The sequence below is a fragment of the Wyeomyia smithii genome, chromosome 1 (genome assembly GCF_029784165.1).
Source record: "Wyeomyia smithii strain HCP4-BCI-WySm-NY-G18 chromosome 1, ASM2978416v1, whole genome shotgun sequence".
NCBI lineage: Eukaryota > Metazoa > Arthropoda > Insecta > Diptera > Culicidae > Wyeomyia > Wyeomyia smithii.
Genome location: NC_073694.1, coordinates 31,289,340 through 31,311,632, shown reverse-complemented (window position 1 = coordinate 31,311,632; position 22,293 = coordinate 31,289,340). Strand labels below are relative to the sequence as shown.

The 22,293-nt window shown below is 38.8% G+C and overlaps 2 protein-coding genes across 3 annotated transcripts in view; one reads left to right on the top strand and one right to left on the bottom strand.

The window, feature by feature from the left end:
- The window catches only part of LOC129724810 (guanylate cyclase soluble subunit beta-1), a 50,179-nt gene that overhangs the window by 26,079 nt on the left and 1,807 nt on the right, over positions 1-22,293 (top strand). The window contains exons 3-10 of one of the 2 annotated variants that reach the window (XM_055680009.1): positions 9,724-9,824; positions 9,884-10,388; positions 10,698-10,879; positions 11,102-11,213; positions 11,306-11,465; positions 11,536-11,618; positions 11,683-12,229; positions 12,300-12,457. In XM_055680009.1, the coding sequence (XP_055535984.1) occupies positions 9,724-9,824; positions 9,884-10,388; positions 10,698-10,879; positions 11,102-11,213; positions 11,306-11,465; positions 11,536-11,618; positions 11,683-12,229; positions 12,300-12,457 (1,848 nt within the window). Of the gene's footprint in view, positions 1-9,723; positions 9,825-9,883; positions 10,424-10,531; positions 10,880-11,101; positions 11,214-11,305; positions 11,466-11,535; positions 11,619-11,682; positions 12,230-12,299; positions 12,458-22,293 lie in introns of both variants that reach the window. The other variant, XM_055680000.1, reaches the window with a different exon arrangement.
- Positions 12,260-13,914, bottom strand: LOC129724872 (uncharacterized). Its single transcript, XM_055680140.1, has 4 exons — positions 13,357-13,914; positions 13,088-13,301; positions 12,929-13,024; positions 12,260-12,870 (listed from the first exon to the last, which is right to left on the bottom strand). The coding sequence occupies exons 1-4, from the start codon at positions 13,676-13,678 to the stop codon at positions 12,486-12,488; spliced, it is 1,017 nt and encodes a 338-aa protein (XP_055536115.1). The 5' UTR covers positions 13,679-13,914; the 3' UTR covers positions 12,260-12,485.

Genomic DNA, 22,293 nt, shown 5'->3' with positions numbered 1-22,293 from the left:
ACTTGCAAAATCGATTTTTTGACGCCAAATGTCTTAGAAATGCAAGCGTAGAGATCTGGTTTTATCTAAAAATATTTTTCGGAAAAAATACCTAGACTTGGTATTAGAAGGCTCTGCTAGCTTGAATTTTTTTTTAGTCATAGAAGTCGATTTTGACAAACAATTTTTTTGGCATAACATCAAATCTCGAAGTTTAATGCATTTTAACAATGTTTTGATTCGTCTGAAAAGTGAGCCTCTGACCGAAGTGCGATTGAGTTCAAATTTCGCAGGGGGCCTTTCTTTCGAGACGACGAAACTTTTTAGCCCTACCGCTAAATGAAATTCTAAAGTCAATTTTTTCCCATTGAGTTGACTAGCGCCATTTAACCCTCTAGTGCTTAATACCGCCATTTGGCGGGCTTCAGTCGAAGTTTTGGAAAGCTTCAATATGTACTTAAAAAGTGTTTATAATGATTCATAGTGATTTTACCGAAGCCCGTTTAAAAATTACCTTGGGCACTAGAGGGTTAAAGCAAGTTCATAGACAAAGAATGTAAAATATGATTGAGGGAATGAGAAAGGTGAATAAAATTTAGTCAAAAGTAAACAGAACTCTGTCACAAGTCTGTTATTTTAAATCATTTTCCAATAATTTTCCTTGAAGAAAATATTTTCCTGGATCCCGGAATGTAAATAAAAATTTCCCATGATTCGAGAATTCCGGGAAATTTGAATTTCCCGGGAATTCCAGTGACGTCCCGAGAAGGACGCTCTATATGTTAGTATTTGAGAAAATTTAAATATTGTTCTCTGGGTAAGTAATATAAAAAATGTGTGACTGTCTGAGAGCATCAAAATACACTAAGGTCGCTTTTCACGCGGTTTTTTTACGCGGCTTTTTTTACGCGGATTCCGCAATTTACGCGTTTTTTACGCGGATTCCGGAATTTACGCTTTTTTTACGCTGATTCCGGAATTTACACGGTATTTTTTTTTTTTTGCGCGGATTTCGGTTTCCCTTCACTCGGAATGCAGAATTAACGCTGGTTTTTTTTACGCGAATTCCGGAATTTACGCGGTTTTTTTTACGCGGATTCCGGAATTTACGCGGTTTTTTTACGCGAAACGTATCCCCCGCGTAGAAAGCGACTTTTGTGTATAGCTTAAGATTCGAATCGACTATTTTTACATCGGAATTGGTTATTGTCATTTAGTATTCATCATATTCCGAATTTACGTTAGAAAAACGATTTCTACATATTCAAAAAAAAGCAGGGGGCAATAAATACTCGAATACTCGCCGAGATTTTTGTGACACTAAGTAAAATAGACAGTTTTTCACATGTGTCGTTTTTGCAAGGGCAGCGCCCTCCCGATACGCATATTTGGCAACAGCTCTGGCGTACCACTCGGTGACGATTTTTTCGTCCAGAAAAAAAGATTATTTTGAAACTTTGTTTAGTAATACCGTTGGTGTTGCTATAAGCATGAACGCTTGCTCATTAGTAAACCCAGAAATCATCAGAAATGTGTCAGTCATCCATCTTCCCAAGCAAAGACGGAAACCTGCTTTTACGAATATTAGTTAGTATTCAGTTAGCTCACAAAGTGGCGCATAAGTGTAACGTTTCAAACAAGGATGAAGATTCTTGATCAAAGAGACACGTCTGTTTGTCTTTGGCTTTGATACATGATGAACAGTTTTGTAAGCCAGTTCGAAGCAATCGAAATTTCAAGGTTACAGAGGCATAATTTTTCAGAACCAATAAATTTAACTTCGATGTTTTGAGATGTTTCAAGTAATGTTCAAAGTTGAACTTTCGAAAAACCGTTTCAACTTGCCCCGGTGTACCTTACGGACTTTCAAAAGAAAATCTGTGGCACTCTTATGCAAAAACCTGCCGAACCAAACCACTGTCGAGGATGCTCGATACTCTATCTTTAAAATTTGGATAGATAGAAATTAGTATTAAAATTAAAAATAACACTCGACGTCTTAAATCGACGTCTCTAATTTATTACTTTGATTTTTGATTATATTAAAAACCGGGATAAGGGAGTTCAATATAAAAATTGCGCAGTTTTTGCATACTGGACTTTTTACCAAAAGTTTCGTTAAACCTTCAGTTTATTTTATTCGTTTATTCGTACTGGGTATTTGTATACGAGCTCGACATGAATACCCATTATGTATTTTGTAATAAAAAGTTTTTTTTTCGCGGTGTGAGAAAAAGAAAAAAGACGATTAGTTGCTTACAATTCGTTCTGGGTCATTTTTTTTGTTCGTATGCCTTTGCATACTTTTCCTTTCAAATAAAAAATGCTCGATTAAAGTTTTGCGTATTTTCAGGCCATTTGGCATGCTCAAATGCTCAATTTCAAGTGTTGGCACTACCCGGCCAACCACTCTATAAGCTTCTTCATGAAACGGACACTATCGCTATCGACTAGTATTTGATCAATATCGTTTATCGACCATTTTTAAGCGTCCCGTCGTTTTGCCACTTTGTATCGCTTTTTGGATACTCTTTGAAAAAAGTTTCGAATAAAGTTCGAATGAACACAGAGTCCACGACAATTGGAAACCGTTCGGTTGAAATATTTCACGAAATGGAAAATATTTTTCTAAGCCGCCAGAAATTTGTTAACGTTACTGAGTACATTTTGTGCCTTTCTGGTAATACCGCGCCAAAGCACATTCTCTATCATAAACGGTATTTGAACTGATGAAAAGTCGCGATTGTAAGCTGAGACCACGAGGGGCATAATAATTATTAGGCAAAATTTTGTTTTTCCCTGTGACAAATTTCACAACCTCACGTCTAAAAATCACACGCTGCTGCGCAAAATTTTATCATTAGCTAATAGCTAATCTTTATATAGAATGGGGTAGGTTTATCGAAGCAATAAATCATTGGTTGCTTTGGTTGAAAAAAATTAAAATCACTTTTCCCAATTGTCCCGTTTTTTGAACCTCTGGTCAGCCTATCGTTTCATAAAGAAGCTTAAAGAGTGGTTGGTCGGGTGATTATGGCTAAAAATATTTTAAAAGCGAATGAAACCTAAACTTGCCCTTGTATCCCTGTAGAAGCCGAGGAGGCTGAAACCTGATCCTTACTTTTAAGCTTTCTTGACTTCATTTTCACTTTGTCTTTGTGAAATCCTAAAAAGTACGCCTTCACCATTATTCCAGCTCTACCAATAAAGTTAAATATTTCATAATACGATTTGCGCGTTGCCTGCTTGAAGCTATGATTTCAATTTTCGTTTTATTTCTACCAATGAACAAGTGATCCGTTTTTAAATCTGGCCTAACACACTCTCTGACATTGCGATGGCTGCTGTCTGATCCAATAATCCAATTTGTATTCTCCCCAGCTTTGCTACACACAGAGACACATTCGCAGCACTGACAGCTCGCTGACTATTGGAAGTGCGCATAGTAGACTGTGGGGCAAATTAGATTTTTATACCATTCCCATGTCTCCCCCCATCCACCCTCCGAGAAACTTGTTTAGATTGCGGGAGCCAGCCTTCAGTCATGGATAGCTTCCGATGATGACAACGACGGCTAGAAACTCGAGAGATAAGCAATGATACCAAATAGCAGAAGAAGAAAAAGACAACTCAAATCCCTTTACACAAATCAATTTAACATTTCATTTCACAACGAAGCTTTGGGCGAAGTATTTAGGGACACATTCCTGCTAAGCATGCTTGTAGAAAAAAAAGGTAGAAAACAATCGTAGGGTAGAGCGGGGCTAGTTGGTTACGGGGTAAGTTGGTCAATGAGAATATCTTCGAATCTACGTTTAAAAAAAAAGGTGTTATATGGGTGATATGTAGCGGATAACCAGAGAAACTAAATGACAAAATGAAGTACCGTTTTAATTAAGACGTATAAAAAATACAGGTTGGTGTCAAATTGGCCATCAATTCTACTCGGTTTTCAAGTCGAAACTTTTTGTCTAAACAAAGCTAGCCAAATTGAAATAAACATAGCTCAACGTATTATGAAAGTCATTTTGGTTAGTTTTAAGTTGTGTAAAGCAAACTTCCGCCAAAATTTTATTTTCATATATTTCAAGTAATTTTCACATTTAATACATGAGGGGCTAGTTGGTCACATACTAGCGGGGCTGGTTGGTCATATGTACATCATAAATGAATTCGAGTAACCAAGTATATGCAATGTCAGGAACAGCGCATTTCGTGATGCAAACTTAATCAAAGCAAAAACAGCATGTGCTCTTGTTAGTAAAACCATTTATTTTAAACTATAAACTATTTAGTAAAAATTATCTCCATTTCATCGCCATTTTGATGAATATTTAATTACACACTATAAATGCTGAGTCATTGATCTAAAATAACCAGTGGTGGGCACCATTCCGCTAATTCGCTAATTCGCTAATTAGCGACGCTAAATTTCAGTTAGCGATTTAGCGATTTCGCTAATTTTTGAGCTGGTTAGCGAAACTGTTAGCGTCGCTAAAATTTTGGCCTTCGAAACGCTAATCGCTAATTCGCTAAATTTTGTAGAAAAGCGACAGTAGAAATATTTCGAAAAACTGTGAATTGCTGATGGCGTACGTAAATTGCTTCGAAAGATGAACATACTTTACTGCGAAAGTTACTTTTGTCAGTTTTTTTTACCCTAGAATGCACAGTGGTCGGAAAAGGCAATTTGACGAACTTAATTCATTTGTGCTTAAACGGTTGATGTTAGCCAAAGACAATGTTCAAAAGAATTGTTCACAAAAATATAACGGAAATGTTGATGAGAAAATTTTTTTATCATGGCCTACTATCATAAAAATCAAAAATCTAACTTTTGATACAGCGAATATACATGAATAGATTCCTTAGCAAAGTTGTAGAACTTTACAAATTTTGAAACTTTGCGGAAGATATCAAATTTCTATGACGTCTATTTACTGAAATACAAAGTATTTTCGCTGTCAACCCCCTCAAATTTAGTTTTTCTAGCATAACTTTTTAAATATTGTTTTTTCAAGAACATAATGTTCTAGACAAATATGACCAACATAAAAACACAGGTTTATTTTGAAAACAGCATGTTGCTACAATCGTTTTATACTGAGTTAGAGCGTTTTTTCATTAAATTATTTCCCAGATTTAATGCGTATAGGGGAGAAAGAGGCAAACCGGTGCACATCATCAAATACTCTTTTTAAAGCTTGTACCTTGTACTATAAGCTAGTTAAACTTTGAAACTTGACAATTCATAAATGAATGAGTAGAGTGATGTTTTAGGTATGTATGTTTTTGGGGTTTTCTATACAAAAATGCACTAACTACCTGATTAATGAACGATGATTTGTGAATTTATGAAACAGATAACTCGCAATGCTTTAAAAATCAGTCTTTTAGACTTTTGCGCTTCTTCAGATAATTGGCCTCATGGAATATTGAAATAGTTAATAATGTCCGCACCGTGAAATAATACTTCATGGCAAGTAAAGCCAAGGATATATGGACATCAACAAACGAGCAGTTTCCAACAATAGTGTTTGAATTTTGATGCGGTAATTTCCCGGCCAGATAAAATAATCTGTAGTATTGTAGCGCAACGTTGAATTGCATGCAGATCATTTGCTGGTTTCCATATAACCTTGGTTACTTACCAGCTACAGTCCATATGTTGTATAACTGGAATGGTCAGTGGATTAAGACTGTATTTTCCTATTGAAATTTGGCTAGTGGGCGCGAGAGCACCATTCCAATCAAAAGGAAGACAGCGGCACTTCGATCCCGCGGATATTGGATGCACCTATCAACAACTAAATAAACCTAAGAAGTGTTCTCACTAATTTTGAAAGTATTGCGAGTTATCTGTTTCATAAATTCACAAATCATCGTTCATTATATAGGGAGTTTGTGCATTTTTGTATAGAAAACCCCAAAAACATACATTCTTAAAACACCCCTCTACTCATTCATTAATGAATTGTTAGGTATCAAAGTTTAACTAGCTTATAGTACAAGGTCTAAGCTCTAAAAAAATATTTGATGATGTGCACCGGTTCGCCTCTTTCTCCCCTATACGCATTTAAATCTGGGCTATAATTTCATGAAAAAACGCTCTAACTCAGTATAGAACGATTGTAGAGAGCGGGGGCCTAGTGTGGTTGGTAACGTCTCCGCCAACCACGCTCGACGCCTGGGTTCGAATCCCACCGCCGACATAGGTGTCGATGGTTGTGAGGTGGCGTGATCCACTCACAACCAACCAAACTGGTCTAGATTTAGTCCTAGCCGACACCGGGAGATTTGGCAAAAAATCTCTGGGATCACGCCTTCCATCGCATGAGGAAGTAAAGCCGTTGGCGCCGGTCCGTTAATAAACGGGTCGTGAGTTAGGGTCCTGGGTGTGGAGTCGCCTCCCTGGGCGTCGGTGATTGGCCACAACAGTGGCGGAACAAGACCGACGGAAAATAAGCGAGAATAAAAAAAAAATAGAACGATTGTAGCAACATGCTGTTTTCGAAAGAAACCTGTGTTTTTATGTTGGTCATATTTGTCTAGAACATTATGTTCTTGAAAAAGCAATTTTTAAAAAGTTATGCTAGAAAAACTAAATTTGGGGGGGTTACTAGTGAAAATGCTTTGTATTTCAGTAAATAGACGTTATAGAAATTTGATATCTTCTGCAAAGTTTCAAAATTTGTAAAGTTCTACAACTTTGCTAAAGAAACTATTCATGTATCTTCGCTGTATCAAAAGTTAGATTTTTTATTTTTATGATAGTAGGCCATGATAAAAAAAATCTTATCAAGATTTCCGTTATATTTTTGTGAACAATTCTTTTGAACATTGTCTTTGGCTAACATCAACCGTTTAAGCACAAATGAATTAAGTTCGTCAAATTGCCTTTTCCGACCACTGTGGAATGGAGTTCCGGCTATCGTACAAGCCACAGGAGCATTTTGAAGAACAAACACAAGGTCTAGATTGAATTTTCGCCACACCAAGAACTTTGATAAATTGCAATGCGCTTGAAATTATGACAACTTTGGTTCTACTTTTTCGATTCAGATAATAATTGAATTTTTATGAAAACATTCCAAGAAGTATCTATTTTCAATGCAAGCTAAATAACTTTTGTTATTCTTGTAAGTAATTGTTTTCGTTTGTTTAACCAAAACAGATCAAAGTGGTCCAAATCTTACAAAACACAAGCAATAAATATAGCGATATGACTATTTACAAATTAAAAAGTTAGCGATTAGCGATTAGCGAAAGTTCCGCTAATGTGGGTTTAGCGTTTAGCGTTTAGCGATTATCGAGCTAAATTTTCCGGTTAGCGACTTAGCGATTAGCGTCGCTAAATTTTCGGTTAGCGGTGCCCACCACTTAAAATAACTATAACGTACACTAATGCATCGACAAATGCCTTCTACCTGATGCAAATTTCGGCGAAAGTAAGCTTTCATCAAAAAAAAAAAACTAATGTAGCTATAGTTTTGTGCTTGTGATTGCAGTTGCGAATCTAGAATTTGGCTCCGGTTCTCAATTTAACCCGTATTGTCTTTGATTTAGTTTCCAACCAAAGTTTTAGAGAGATTTCAGCATGTATTTCTCGTCAGGTATGAAAGAGGAACACGTTTTTTTTTCATGCAATTATGAGTTACTTTTCTCATGGTTTGGGATTTCGGAAAGCAAACGTATAAGCAAAAAACCGGATGCGGTTTGACCTCCGCTGAGACGCTATAGGCTGCCGCAAATGCAGTGAGGACGGAAAACTGAATTGTCCTTCCGAAATATAAATGGTCAATTTACCCCACACACTGACCAACTTACCCCGGCTGAGGGGCTAGTTGGCCAATTAGACATCCACTCAAAAAACATAGAATATCCGCAAAATTATTAACTATTCTGAACAGTTTATATTTTTTCTAGATGCTATAGACTTAACACAATATTTCCATGGAATGAGTTTTTGCCATAATGTTTCCTACAAAAAGTTACAGAAAATTTTGACTAAATATGACCAACTAGCCCCGCTCTAGTCGTCTCGTTTTATGTTTCTACACAGAAATTACAGTCATGCCTGTGATTGCTATTCAAGCTTATTATTAATAATTAGGGGAAAGTAGGTAAAGACGGACACCCTATAGTTTAATCTAAATAATTACTTTGTTATTGCTATTTAGATCGCAGTAGTCATACAAATTGAAACTTAAGGTCATTTGTTTTCATAATCATTTTTGGTTTTAGTGAACTTCCTTCAAGTTTTATGTGTTTTGGGTCTTCAAAAATAAGACTACAAATTGCTGTTTTTTGTCATGGTTGGGAAAGACGGACACTTAGGGTGGGTAAGATGGACACTACGAAGGTAAAGGTGGACACTCACAAAAAAGATGTAGTACAATAAGTATTCTTTTGATTTATGTGTTAAATGATGGCCATACACTACTCTACGTTATTAGACTCCATCTATACATCACGTGAACAGTTTGAGAGAATGGGTTTCGATGAAGGCGAAATGCTCCGCCTATATGGCCTGTTCTAACTGCTAAATGATTAATATCTGCTGGTTTCTCTCGCGGGTGTACTTTGAGAACATCTGTAGTACACAACAGATGCTATATGTGAAAATTCTTGGAAAATCCGTGTGTCCATCTTTCCCTACCTTAGTGTGTCCGTCTTGCCCGACCTGGTTGTAAATTTTTCAAACGATCGTAGCTCTTCATCGGAACATCGAAAATCTGCTGGATTTCCACTAGAAAACCGAGGAAAGACTAATTAATCACTTTACTCTTGTGAACAAATGAAAACACGTAAGTTTTACGAGTTTTTCACTATTTTCCGTGGAATAAAAATTACATCAAATTGCGCGTTCACGAAAATATTCTTTGTTTTACTTACAAATTTGACAGTATGCTTGCTGAAAACCGATAATGCAACTCAAAAGCATTAACACACTATAAATAAGGTATTCGCATCACTCAACTATCATAATACATTCTAGTTTGTGAAATATTAAAAGTGTCCATCTTACTCGCAGTGTCCGTCTTTACCTACTTTCCCCTAATCTTAACCCAACTGACATTAAAAATTCCTCGTTCGCGAAATGCGAGCCCCAGACAAATAACTTCCAATCTTGAAAGAGCAACTTTCGGCGCGAAACAAGGATAATAAAGAGCTACTCCTATTCAATTGAACAAATTACAGCCCCATAGCAGGTTACGCGTGGATAGACACCATAATGGGATTAGATCGGTTTCCCTTTTGAACCGTTTTCATGCGGGTGAAAACTCTCCGGAAGCTTCGTCCCGTTCCGGTTGACGCAGCAGACGGAACAACAGATTATTGTGAAATCATTACACATCAAGACCTTTTTAATTGTGTTTGCCCTCTAATGAGCATTCTTTACGGGTATAGTTAAGACGCAGTCGTTTCAAGTGAAGAACGTCACGGTGTGCGTGACTTTTTTGGGAGGGAGAGAAATTTTATTCAGCGTTTTTCTACAATATGACGCAATCAATTTTCTATCAAAGCTAAAGGCTAAAAAATTACCTTCTAATCAAAGTAATTGGTATCGGTCGAAAAATGGATGACTTTTGGATCATGTTTGATAGAAACTGCTCATTCGCTATATGAAGGTGTCGAGTGACTTCAATACGACCAACTTTTCTTAGTATGACGAAAATAAGGATCACAACCAGAACTAATTGGTTCTATTTCTCGTGTCATCCACAATTTGCACATTTTCAGAAAGAAAGCTCAGGTCAACATGGAGGGCCAATTCTTGGTTCGCCAAATCTACGAAGACGACATCACGTACAATCTGATAGAAGCCGCAGTGGACATCCTAAGTAAGTTCAATCGTTTTTTATTTTGGCCCCACACACAGGTATCAACCCTATATCCGCAGACATTCCCGCTGGCGACATACTGGAATTGTTCGGTAAGACATTTTTCGAGTTTTGTCAAGACTCAGGTTACGACAAAATTCTCCAGGTGCTAGGCGCTACGCCACGAGATTTCCTACAGAACTTAGATGCCTTGCACGATCATCTGGGAACGCTGTATCCGGGAATGCGGGCTCCCTCGTTTCGGTGCACCGAAACGGACGGTCAACTGGTGCTGCACTACTACTCGGAACGGCCCGGGCTGGAGCACATAGTAATAGGAATAGTAAAAGCCGTGGCCTCGAAGCTACACGGAGTAGATGTAGAGTGTAAGATCATCCTACGAAAAGGTGACCCAATCAACGTTTCCTCGGCAAAGGTGGAAGACAAGCCGAAACCTGTCTCTCCTCCTGCAGCAACAACAACAACAACAGCCGAAAAGCCAGTTCCTGTAATTACTTCGGTCGATCCGGCTGTGCCTGAATTAGCAAATTTAGGGTTATGTAAACGAATACTGCTGTCGAAAACGTACGGTGAATCTTATCTATCGCATAGACTGAATAGTAGGTTGAATCCGGTGACGTCTTCTACTCGTACGGTAGTACTAACACGTAGTTTTCCTCTCTGTATTTCTTTCCTCCTATCTGTTAACCCCCCAATGCTGGATTTAGCCACCTCCAAAAGCTCGACAACGCTTGCATCCCGAACCGAAGCTACGTTTTGCAACGGCAATAAAGCTAGCTTAAGTAGTAGTCAAAACGGAAGCAATAGTAGACTGTTTTTCGATGATAGCCAAACGATGACCACTAGTAGTAACGAAACCAATAATTGTGATAGCAATCAGCCCCCGGCGGCGAAGGCAACGAAAGCGGCGAACCCCAGAAACGCCAGCGCATCGGAACCGGTGGAACGCTCCGATCACATACAGTTTCTGATAACGGAGATCTCGGGCCCTAAAACGCCAACCCGGCGAAGCGAGGAAAGGGAGCAACAGGCAGATTTTCAGCTGGTAGCGAAAGGTGAGTGGATTCGCTGGTTAATTCAAGCAATTAATTTCACTGAATAAGTTCAAAAAGTAAACAAACTAAACAAAAATAAAAGTATTGAAAAGACTAAATACTACCAACATATAAATAAATCGCATTTGAGTGTATTCTGATAGAAAAAAGTAAACCCACCATTCCCCATAAAGTTGTGTAACGAAAAATGACAATCGAAATTAATGTACTCATCATTTCCAGAGCCGATGATTTCCCCCACCACGTTCTGTAAGGCGTTTCCGTTCCACCTGATGTTTAACCGTGATTTAACTATCGTACAAGCAGGAAAATCGGTGTCCCGTGTTATACCGAAGTAGGTGAACTAGAAAAAAATGAAGAGAAGCACCGCTATGGCTTCCCTATGGTACTAACTGAAACTGATCACATAACCTAACCTTCCCGCAGGATTTCCGAAACAAACTGCCCGCTGATGACGATTTTCGAAGCGATTCGACCGCACCTGCAGCTTAGCTTCGGGAACATTTTGGCTCACATCAACACCATCTACGTGCTCAAGACCAAGGCCGGTGTGATGTCCATCAGTGAGCGATATCTGAGGCTGAAAGTAAGTTTGAAGATTTTTTTCAAAAGAATGAAGAATTTTTTCAAAAAAAAAAAAAAAACCTTTTTTATAGGGTCAAATGATGTACATTCCGGAGTCGGACCTGATTCTTTTCCAGTGCTATCCAAGTGTGATGAACTTGGATGATTTGACTAAGTATTTCGATTGAATCAATTTAAAAAATTAGTAGGAAGTTATACTTGATTTTTTTTCACTACAGGAAAGGCCTTCACATCTCCGACATCCCCCTCCACGATGCTTCCCGCGATCTGGTGCTACTCTCCGAAAAGTTCGAAGCCGAATACAAACTGACGACCAACCTGGAAATATTGACAGATCGACTCCAGCAAACCTACCGGGATCTGGAGAGTGAAAAGCAAAAAACGGACCGACTGCTGTACTCGGTACTCCCGAAAACGGTCGCCAATGAGCTTCGGCACCAGCGGCCGGTAGCGCCCAAGCGGTACGATTCTGTTACGCTAATGTTCTCCGGCGTTGTAGGATTCGGGCAGTACTGTGCTGCCAACACGGATGCCGAGGGTGCGATGAAAATTGTCAAGATGCTTAACGAGCTGTACACGATTTTCGATGAGCTGACGGACTCGAAGAGTAACTCCAACATCTATAAGGTAGAAACTGTGGGTGATAAGTATATGGCCGTGTCGGGGCTACCGGATGAGTGCGAGAACCACGCCAAATGCATTGCCCGGTTGGCCCTCGATATGATGGATATGGCGCGGAATGTTAAAATGGGTTCCGAGTCTTTGGTAAGTTACGAACAAATTAAAACCAACTACTTTGAATTGCTACGCAATTTTTTTGACATTTATTGAACAGAAAATTACAATCGGTATCCACTCGGGAGAGGTCGTAACGGGGGTGATAGGAAATCGGATGCCGCGTTATTGTTTGTTCGGAAACACGGTCAACCTGACGAGTCGAACGGAGACTACTGGTGTTCATGGGAAGATCAACATCAGCGAAACGACCTATAAGTAAGTGGTTCCTCATGACTGACCTGGATCAATCCAGCAGGTCAAGGTATTTTTTAATTTTTCTGGGAACAAGTAACTTGTTGATTCCACGTGGCAGCTGGAAGCAGTTTCGCAGCTGATTGCGCACATGGCAACGACATATTGCTTTCAGTGGAGGAACTCCGAAGAACTGATTCGGTGGGATAACCTTGTCTGCCAGCAGTACTGCATACTTTATCTCGAACATTTCCCTGCGTGCGTGGAAAAGATGTGGCTTATAAGGAAGCTCAACCATTGCGTTGCAACGGAGCAGCAGCTCTAGGCATGAAATTAATTGATACGGATAGGCACGGTTTTCATAATCGAGCAGTTTGTCCAGAATGCTAATGATCGGAGAAGCTCCGCCATCATCGGGGTTCGGATCGGCTCCATGACTAAAACAAACAAAAAACTTTTTAATACAGATACTGCACATTTGGGCAGTTTACTTACCGCAGTAGGATCATGAGAATATCCGGAGCTGACGCTTGAATGGCCACCCGTAGAGGGGCCGCTTTCCCACAAGATTCAATGGGAATGTCTATGAATCTGGAACAAACATAAAACAACAATTTGAGCCTATTACATTTTCAAGACAAGTTTCCAACCTACTTTTTGGGTAGTATATCATGGTAAGCGTATGAGTAACTTGGGAAGCACGACTTGTTTCGCCCTGCATGGTGTAGAAAAAACACCAAGGCTCGCAGATTCTCGTCCTGGTCGTTAAAGTCACTCTTCCAGCCCGCGATGAAATGTGGTGCAGTCGATCCGAACAGGGCTCCCAGAAAAATCCTTTCAAAAGTTTTTTCGCACGCATAGATCTCCTCTACAAGTGAGGTTAAAATCAGAACTGAACAACCAATAAGTTCGAACTAAACTACCCAGCAAACACCCGATCACTTCTGAATCCTCCAGGCTCCAGTCCCAAGCGATCCTCACGGCTATGTAGAGCACATTGTGATACTTACCCATCATGCATATTGCGAAATTATCACTTTTCATCTTCCGATGGTAATCAATGGCCGATTTGACGGCCAAACTGACCGCCAGCTGCACGCTGGCAGTCTCTCGGCCCTGCACGCACCCAGAGATCACCGCGTTCAAGTGGTCAATCACGTCCCGTCGACCGCTACGCGATTTCAGACCACTCCGTTCCATAACCAAAAACGACTCCTCGAAAAACACATCGAAAACGTATTCCATTTTTTTGTTGCTCTCGTTATAAGAACAAGTTTCCCGAATGAAGAAGTTTTACCTATATTAATTCCCGTTCCGTTTCCTTGCTTGTTAACCCCAGAGGAAAATTAGATAACTATTCTAAGAATCGCATTATTAAAGAAAATTATATCTATCGATGCAGCATGAACACGCATTCTAGGATCAGAGCGGAACGACTAAGTTTGAGTGTCGGGGAAGAACTGAAAGGAAAACTTTAATTACCTTTGTCCGAAGCCTAGTGCTGCTGCTGCTGCTAGGACGACAGCAATCGATTCCCTTTTTCCCCAATAAAGGGCTGACGTTTTCCAGTCTCACCTCCCGCCGTATTTCGTGCGGGTGCATGTGGAAAGTGTACATTTCAGATTATACGCTTGTTCGGCTCCTTCGATGGCTTCCTTCACAACAACAAAAAAAAATGTTGTTCATACAGACACGGGACGAAAACAGTTCAAGCAAGTTGCAGTTCACGTTTTCTTTGGCGTGGATTTAATCGTTATTGAAAATACAAACTGATGGGAGATACACTTGATATGGAGACAGGTTAAACAACTTTCGTCTATCTGAGAACAGATGGTCGAAAAATTTGAAATAGTTAACCATGCAATCTTGAAATGTGCACACTAAATCACGTCAACATTGGCCATGAACGCTAAAAATTGGCTTGCCACTGCCTTTTAACTCTCAAGACAATCTTTTAACTCCTCTGAACAACCATAAAAAATCTTTCTGACAAATCGATTGGACTATATACGATAATCAGTGATTTTTTTAGTTTATTGAATTGTATAGCAAATAAATTGGTATTATCTTTAAATTTTTGTTTTATAAAGATGGTCGAAAGAATCTATATAGACTGAAACGTAACAATTTGTGTTAATAGGTCATAAAAGCTCGTCGAAAAATAATTGAAATTCGACTAAATAAATTACACGATAACCAAAGCTATCTTAAAATTTATGTGTTTTAATATGGTATGCTGTAAAGAAATAATATGTTTAACAATTCCGTAATTAATTTGAAAAAACCTAAATTAATCCACTCACGGAACGCGACGAGAGACAGGACACAAAACTTATTGAAGTATAAAATATGAAATTTGACGTAATGTTAGTGCTTAAAAAATAGCGAAATAAACGAAATGACTCTTAATTTCGAACAATTTCATCACGAGCGATACCGGGAACGTTCAAATAGTACGAAACCGCATTTAAATTATGTTGAGTCCACGTATATTGATCAAAGCAAGTATAGTTTTAAATAGTCTTTGAATTTCTTTTCGTTCCATAACTTTTGAACCACATATCAAGTTGTTATGAAGTTAGTTGTTTGTAAGTTTAAGAGGTAACTCGTTCGTATGACGCTAGTTACATTGAATAAGTCGTGTAATCTTTGAGATAATAGACTTTAGAGATTTAATATGTAACGGTTGCTTAAGTTCGATTATAATCGAATGAAATGGGAACCAATAGAGCAGCCGAATTATGAAACCACTTGTTTAATCATAATTTATCATTTAACCCTTAACTAGCCCGTTCATCTGATATCAATATTGTTAAAATCGGTTGTGTAGATTCTGAGATAATGAAGTTTCGTGATTTTCATATTTCGATACATCACAGACGAAGTTACAGTCCGATTACAGTTAAATTCAATAAGGTGTTATGAGGCAGCTGGACCTCTCATCTGACACTAATTTAGTGAAAATCGGTTCAGCCATCTCTGAGAAAAATGAGTGAGTTTAAGTAGTCTTGTAAATATTTTACTTTTCATAGCTGGATTTCACATTTTTAAACATAACAGGTAAAGTAATAGCCCGATTGCAAAAAAATCAATAGGGTCTTATGGGGCAACTAGACCTTCCATTTGACACCGATTTTATGAAAATCGGTCCAGCCATCTCTGAGAAACATGAGTGAGATTCAATAGTCTCGAGAAAACGTTTCTTTCCATAACTTTTGAACCACATGTTCAATCTTAATGAAATTCAAAAGTTAAGTGTTTTTTAGCTGTGGTCCTGGTGGTTCTGTGGTTAGCGATGTCGGTCGGCTAGCTCTCCCACACGGTTGTGATATCGGGTTCGATTCCCGATCAGGTCGAGGATCTTTTCGAGCTGGAAATTTTCTCGACTCAGCACTGGGGCACGATGTATCGTTGTACTTATCCTACAACATGCAAAATGTGCCGAAAACAATATCGATAACGAATTCTCTCAACTAATCTAGTTGATCGAGACCGCATTAGCCCCCCAGGCTAGCGTGCGATATTGTTTATTGTTGGTTTTTTTTAGATAGCCCGTTCATTTGAAATTAATTTTGTTTAAATCGGTTGCGTAGTTTCTGAGATATTGATCTTTCGTGATTTTTACATTTTGATACATAACCTCTAAACTAGAAATCCGATTACAATAAAATTCAATAGGGTCTTATGGGGCAAATAGACCTGTCATTTGCAATTAATTTCATTGAAATCGGTCCAGCCGTCTCTGAGAAAATCGAGTGAGACTGGGAGAGCGTTACACACACACACACACATACACACACACTCACACATACAGGAAATGCTCAGCCCGTCGAACTGAGTCGAGTGATATACGACATTCGGCCCTTTGGAGCACTTTTATAACCTTAGTTTTTTCAGTGATTTCTATACCTTTCTGGGAGAAAGGCAAAAATCTGACCTCTAAAAGCATTTCCGGCGTTTCCAAGTCAAAGCGGGATCGCTTTCGAGTTTTTTTTTTTTTTTGACGTAGAGCTACGTCCTTTTCTAGCCTATCACATACCTACCGACGAAATTTGTCGATTTGTTTTTAACTAATTCCTTCATTCTTGCAGCAATCGATCGGAAAATTATGCATACATCCGCCTAAATGCAGGAAAATGTTGATTGAAATTGTCAAACCTTATCAAAACGCAGAATTCGACGTCTGATTGGTCGCTTAGTGCTTGCTTCCCTAGCACGGTCGCAAATGGCCGTCTTTTTGAAGACCAATAAAATACCTAATTGAAGAGTTCATTCATTACACTTAATTTTGAATGTTGGAACGGTCATAAATTTGACTTCATTTTCATGTTTCAGCATATACTAAATTTTCATTTTCTTCAGCAATATGCAACACCCAACATATATGAGAGCATGCTTCTGCCTAAACCAGTCATATTAGTTCCGGATAGCGACTAGGGCAGTCCTAACTTAGCAGCAGCAGTAGCAGGGGCAGCGGAGGGTGCATTGGCCAGCGCTTACTCCAGTGAAAAGCTCTGCCGTATTCGAACAATACACAACCGATTTTGGGATACTGGCAATCAAAGCCTATCGGCCGTCAAATTTTCAGCGAAAAAAGCTTTGCATTGTGTCATCAGAAGAGTGCCTTTTCCCCCTGTCGGGGATAGCACAGTGATGCGATCAGTATCATATCCGACATAAAATTAAACAACAAACTGTCCTTTTGAGGCTAAATAGAATACTTAATTGAAACGACAAAAGGCTGTTTGTTAAATTAAATTACTATAGCAATGAAAATTTGGCATTTGAATGTTTAATGTTTCAAAAATTCACTCGCAAGCTTTTCCGACACTGGATTCTCTTTTTACGCGATTGATACGTGCGCGCAAAAAAAGAATCGCGTAAATAAAAATCGCGTAATTTCGAACAAATCGCGTAATATGGAGCAAATCGCGTAAAAAAGATCGCGTCGTTACAAAACCTTTCGCTATGTGGTAAGTGTGTGTGTGTATGTATGTTTATGTATGTGTATGTGTATGTGTGTGTATGTTTGTGTGTGTGTGTTACATATTGGCTCATAAACAATATTTCCCATGTCACACATCGCGTAATTTCAAGAAAATCGCGTAAAAAAAATCGCGTAATTTCGAGAAATCGCATAAAAAATCGCGTAAAATAAAATCACGTAAAAAAAGTCGCGTAAAAACAGAATTCAGTGTATTTCCATTCTGGAGATTTCAGAATGGCCTAAGGCATTCGTTTTATGACTTTAAATGGTAACTTGACTCCGGTACACTGGCAGTGTTGTTTTCAGCATTTAGTTCGACGAACTCAACTGCTCTAACATTTTTAGGAACATCCTAGCTTTTTAGTGTCTTCGGCAAAGTTGTTAAACATCTAAACTAATATACTGAAACGGAATGTTGTACATTATTAAAGCATAACTGAGCTCTTTAGAAAGCAAAATAGAAGGTTTCCCATACAAATTTGAAATGCAACGCGCCAAACGGAGACAAAACCACTAGACCTCCAGTAAGTTAAGGATTGTTTGAGGCCCCAAATAGAATAAAAAAACTTGGTTCTGGAAAATCGGTAGCTTTGCCACACCCCCAATGGGTATTTTTAGAACCACGATGATATCCAGAGGCGAGAAATCGACCCCAGATGCCGTTTTGACTTCCACGGTGGTGATTTCTACACAAAAAAACCTAAAACAGCCGAATACCATCCAGTATGAATATTTCCGGAACCAATATGAAGCTCAGAAACCGGAAATCAATTTCAGACGTCATTTTGAAGTTCAAAAAAGTGACTACCGATTTCTAAAAAATAGCCAAAATTACCAAAATCCGTAATCGGGATAATACAGAGGCCAGAAATCGTCTCCAGAAGCCATTTTTAAATCCAAGATGGTGACCTCTTGTGCCTCCACCTAATATCGGTGTTTCTGGAATCTAGATGATGCCTACACTGCCCCTGTTTACATGGTTGACGTAAGAGCCAAAATGACCAAAATGCACTTTTTCGTTGATTCAGCTTCCTTTCCCTAAGATACATACACTACAAATGAAAAGAAAACTATTTTGTTCTGAAACTTTTGAGAAATATTGGAAAAACTTCTTGGCGTAACTGCCAATTGGTTGCAAAAACTGGCGTCACTCCATACAAGGTGCAATTGTCTATGTTGAGTCGTTTTACTCGACTGTCTAACTACTGTCTGTTTATCTAAGTAAAGTCGTTTAGTTCGACAAATATTCCATGGAAAGGGGAAAAGGGGAAAGGGGGATTGAATTCTTGTATTGTATATACATATTTTTACAAACACTCAGCCTCTGAAAGGTCTAAAGTCACCGTGTCCTTTCCCCCTACTAGTGGATATTTGCATCAGATTGAATAATTAAAACGTGTGTGTATATTACGGTGGTAAATTCAATCGATTTGCCAGAACGTTTTTATGGTTCTATTTGGGGCCCCAAACAATCCTGACACTACCGGAAGTGGATTGATCGATAGCTCTCTAGGAAGAAACATGCGTAAAAGTTTTCCTATACTAATTTTCATACAAATTCATGTACATGCATATGTAATGCACCAATCAGAGGCACGAGTAATCCATATTCGACAGGTTTAGCATTGTCTGGGGGTTTAAATTGAACAAAAAAAAGTTTTTTCTGGCTCTGTGCTGTCAAGTTTGCATTTTTCCTTGTAACGATTACCCACCTTAGCGTAAATGTAAGTTTTTGTGCATGTGTTTGTGTGTGTATGTGTGTGGGTTTGTATGTGTGTTTGTGCGTATTTGTCTAATTGAAACTGCCGATGGACAATAACTGACGTTTGACCGAAACACGATTGATAAAACTAATTCAACTGCGAGGCAGAGTGGGAAGTAGTCGAGTTTTTACGCCAAGCTATGCGAACAATCTGTGAGAAAAATGCATGTTTATTCGCATAAACTGGCGTAGCAGTTTTTCTGGATTAATTACCATGGGCAGACTCGTATAATCCACGGGGCCTCTATTCAAACACCAATCTTTATAAAATTGACAGACTATTTTGTTGAAATTGGATCTCAAAATAATTATTTGGGTTGAAATAACAAAAACGCGTTTTTCTTGCAATGATGGTGTTGGTTGTTACGTCAACTATGTAAACAGGGGCAGTACAGACCAAAAGTCAACTCCAGATGCCAATTTGAAGTTCAAGATGGTGACTTCCGGTTTCTGGAAAACAGCATAAATAACCAAAGCAATGAACATTTCTGTAATCGGGAAAAATCCTCCCCAGAAGCCATTTTGATGTTACTGGTAAACTACCAAAAATGGCCGAATCCCATCTAACAGGAGTATTTCCAGAACTAAAATGATATCTGGGGACCTTAAATCGCTCCTAGATGGTCCTAAATTGATCCCATGTGTTATTTTGAATATTCTCAGGGCCACTACATTATTTGCAGAGAGGTTTGCATTAAAAAAATGATTTTTTAAGGATGGTGATACAACAAACTCAGACAGAGAATTGAGTTTGATTAATTTCCCATATAAGGTAATGATATTAGCTTACTTGCAAAACCAAATCCAAGCCCTCGCGAGCTACCTTCCGGCAGTCAACCAGAACATTCGTAATGGCGGACGAACACACAGGCATGTTATTGAGTTCTTTCTCCGTTTTATTCATCAATTTCTACACAGTTTTCGCTACAAAATTGTTGAAGTAGATCTTACGCTTCAGGTTTGCCTAGGAATTCTCCATAGGACGCAGCTGGGGGATGTTGAGTGGGTGCGCCGCGTATCGCATCGATATTCAGCCAACGATCGCTTCGAGTAGTAGGCCGACGCCAGATCTGGCCATAACACCGCGTCTTCGCTCTCAGAGTATTTCATGATGAACAACGCAACCTTCGGTAGGAACTCCGTACTTTAAATTTCCTCTTTTACGGCCAGTCTAGTCAGAAAGAAGAGTGGCTTTGAAATCCCCTTCTCGCTGATTGTCAGCCACAGCAGCACCTTTTTGGAGAACTTGGTGTGTGAAATGACCTTCACCTCAGAGCTCACTTCCTTCGTGGGGGAAGTCAAATACAAGGTGCCCTGTCAGTGGTTGCCATTCAGGGTGGGGGTTTTCAGTGAAGCAGTGAAATTGTGAATATTACTATACTAAATGTAGCTGCAGCTTAGGGGCCATCCTCATACCACGTAGATGGGCAGATTTGTAACGATTATTAGCCCCCACCCCCACCACCCCTGGGACAAATGCCGATATAAATCCTTTTTTTTCGTAAGGACCGTGGACATCCCACAACCCCCCCCCCCCCCCAAGGTGTCCACGTGGGGCCCCTTAGTGATTTTAAAGTGAAAAAGCAGCTAAACTAAAATAGTTAAATAATTTGGTTAACAACAAAACCCTCGTTTCTCACCCATTTTAGAGAGAAAACTGCAGTTTAGTTATCAAAGAACATTTGATTTTACATTTGTTCCTCTCTAAGTGCTTCATTTCCTCTCTTATTCGACGTTTTTAAGACACAATCGAGCACGAAATTTTCTCAGCCTCCAAGGGAACCAACAGAATTGAACTAACTATCACACTTCTCCTGCTATTTAGATCTCGTTAAAGGCAAACCTTACCGAAAACTGGAAAAAGTGAATAACTCTATAATAGTTAAATTAAAAAATGAATAATATGTCCAATTTCAAATGCTAATAAATCGGTTAGTTTTCGGTAGATTTCCTTCGTTCTTGCAGCAATAGATTGAAAAATCTTCTAAGATTCTTCCCAAATGCAGAAAATTATAATTTTATTATTTGAACTTTTGTACTATTGAAAATTATCAAGCCTGGTCAAAACGAAAAATTAGACCTCTGATTGGTCGCTAAATGATTGCTTCCCGAGCACAGTCGACAGAATCATATACCTTGCAATTTGAAATGTGCTATTTGACCTATATTAGAGCCTGTTTCAGCCGAAGCCGCTCATAATAATTCTAGACAGCGGCAACAGCAGTCCTCCCTTAGGGGCCGTTCATTAATTACGTAAGCATGTTTTTCCCATTTTTTCAAACCCCCCTCCCCCCCTTGTAAGATATCGTAAGATTTTTTGATAACCCCCTCCCCCTAGTAAGATCTTACTATATATACTATGTATAGATTTTTATCATCCTGATGCACGCACAATACTTGGTTCTGTCTTTAATTCGAGTTAATCGTCCTTCCATAATTTTGTTTTTATGAATTTTACCGTCCGCACTTTCATAAACATGGTTATATGAACAGCTGCATCAACAATGTTTTTCTTACGTAAGATAATCAATTCACCCCCATCCCTCCCCTGTAAGACAGCGTAAGAAAATTGCACAACCCCCCTCCCTTCCACTTTGCTTACGTAATTATTGAACGGCCACTTAGCAGCAACAGCACTGCAGCGGATAGCGGCCATAGCTGTGGCAACGGACATGTTACACATAATGTGACACGAAAAATGTAACATGTTAAATATTATGTAATATGTAACATGTTGTGTTACACGTGACATCTTACATGTTACATGCTATATGTATCATATAGCATGTGACACTAGCCATTTTATACGAGTTACTGTCATTTTCTTTGTCATTTACCAGGATTGTGTACATAGACCATTCTGTTCAGAAACGATTCGAGGATTCCAGTGAATATTTATATGAAGTCAGAGAGGTCTATGTACATTGGTGAAATAAAGTGACTCATTTCGCAAAAAAAAAAACTTGTAATGTTATGTATTGTTATGTTAAAGCAATTCATAACCTTTATATTAGAACATTTCCGCGGTTTTTTACGCGTTACCGCGTTAATTCTAAAAATTCACGAAGATTTTCGAATAACCGCGAGTTGGAAAGCGTTAATTGAGCAATA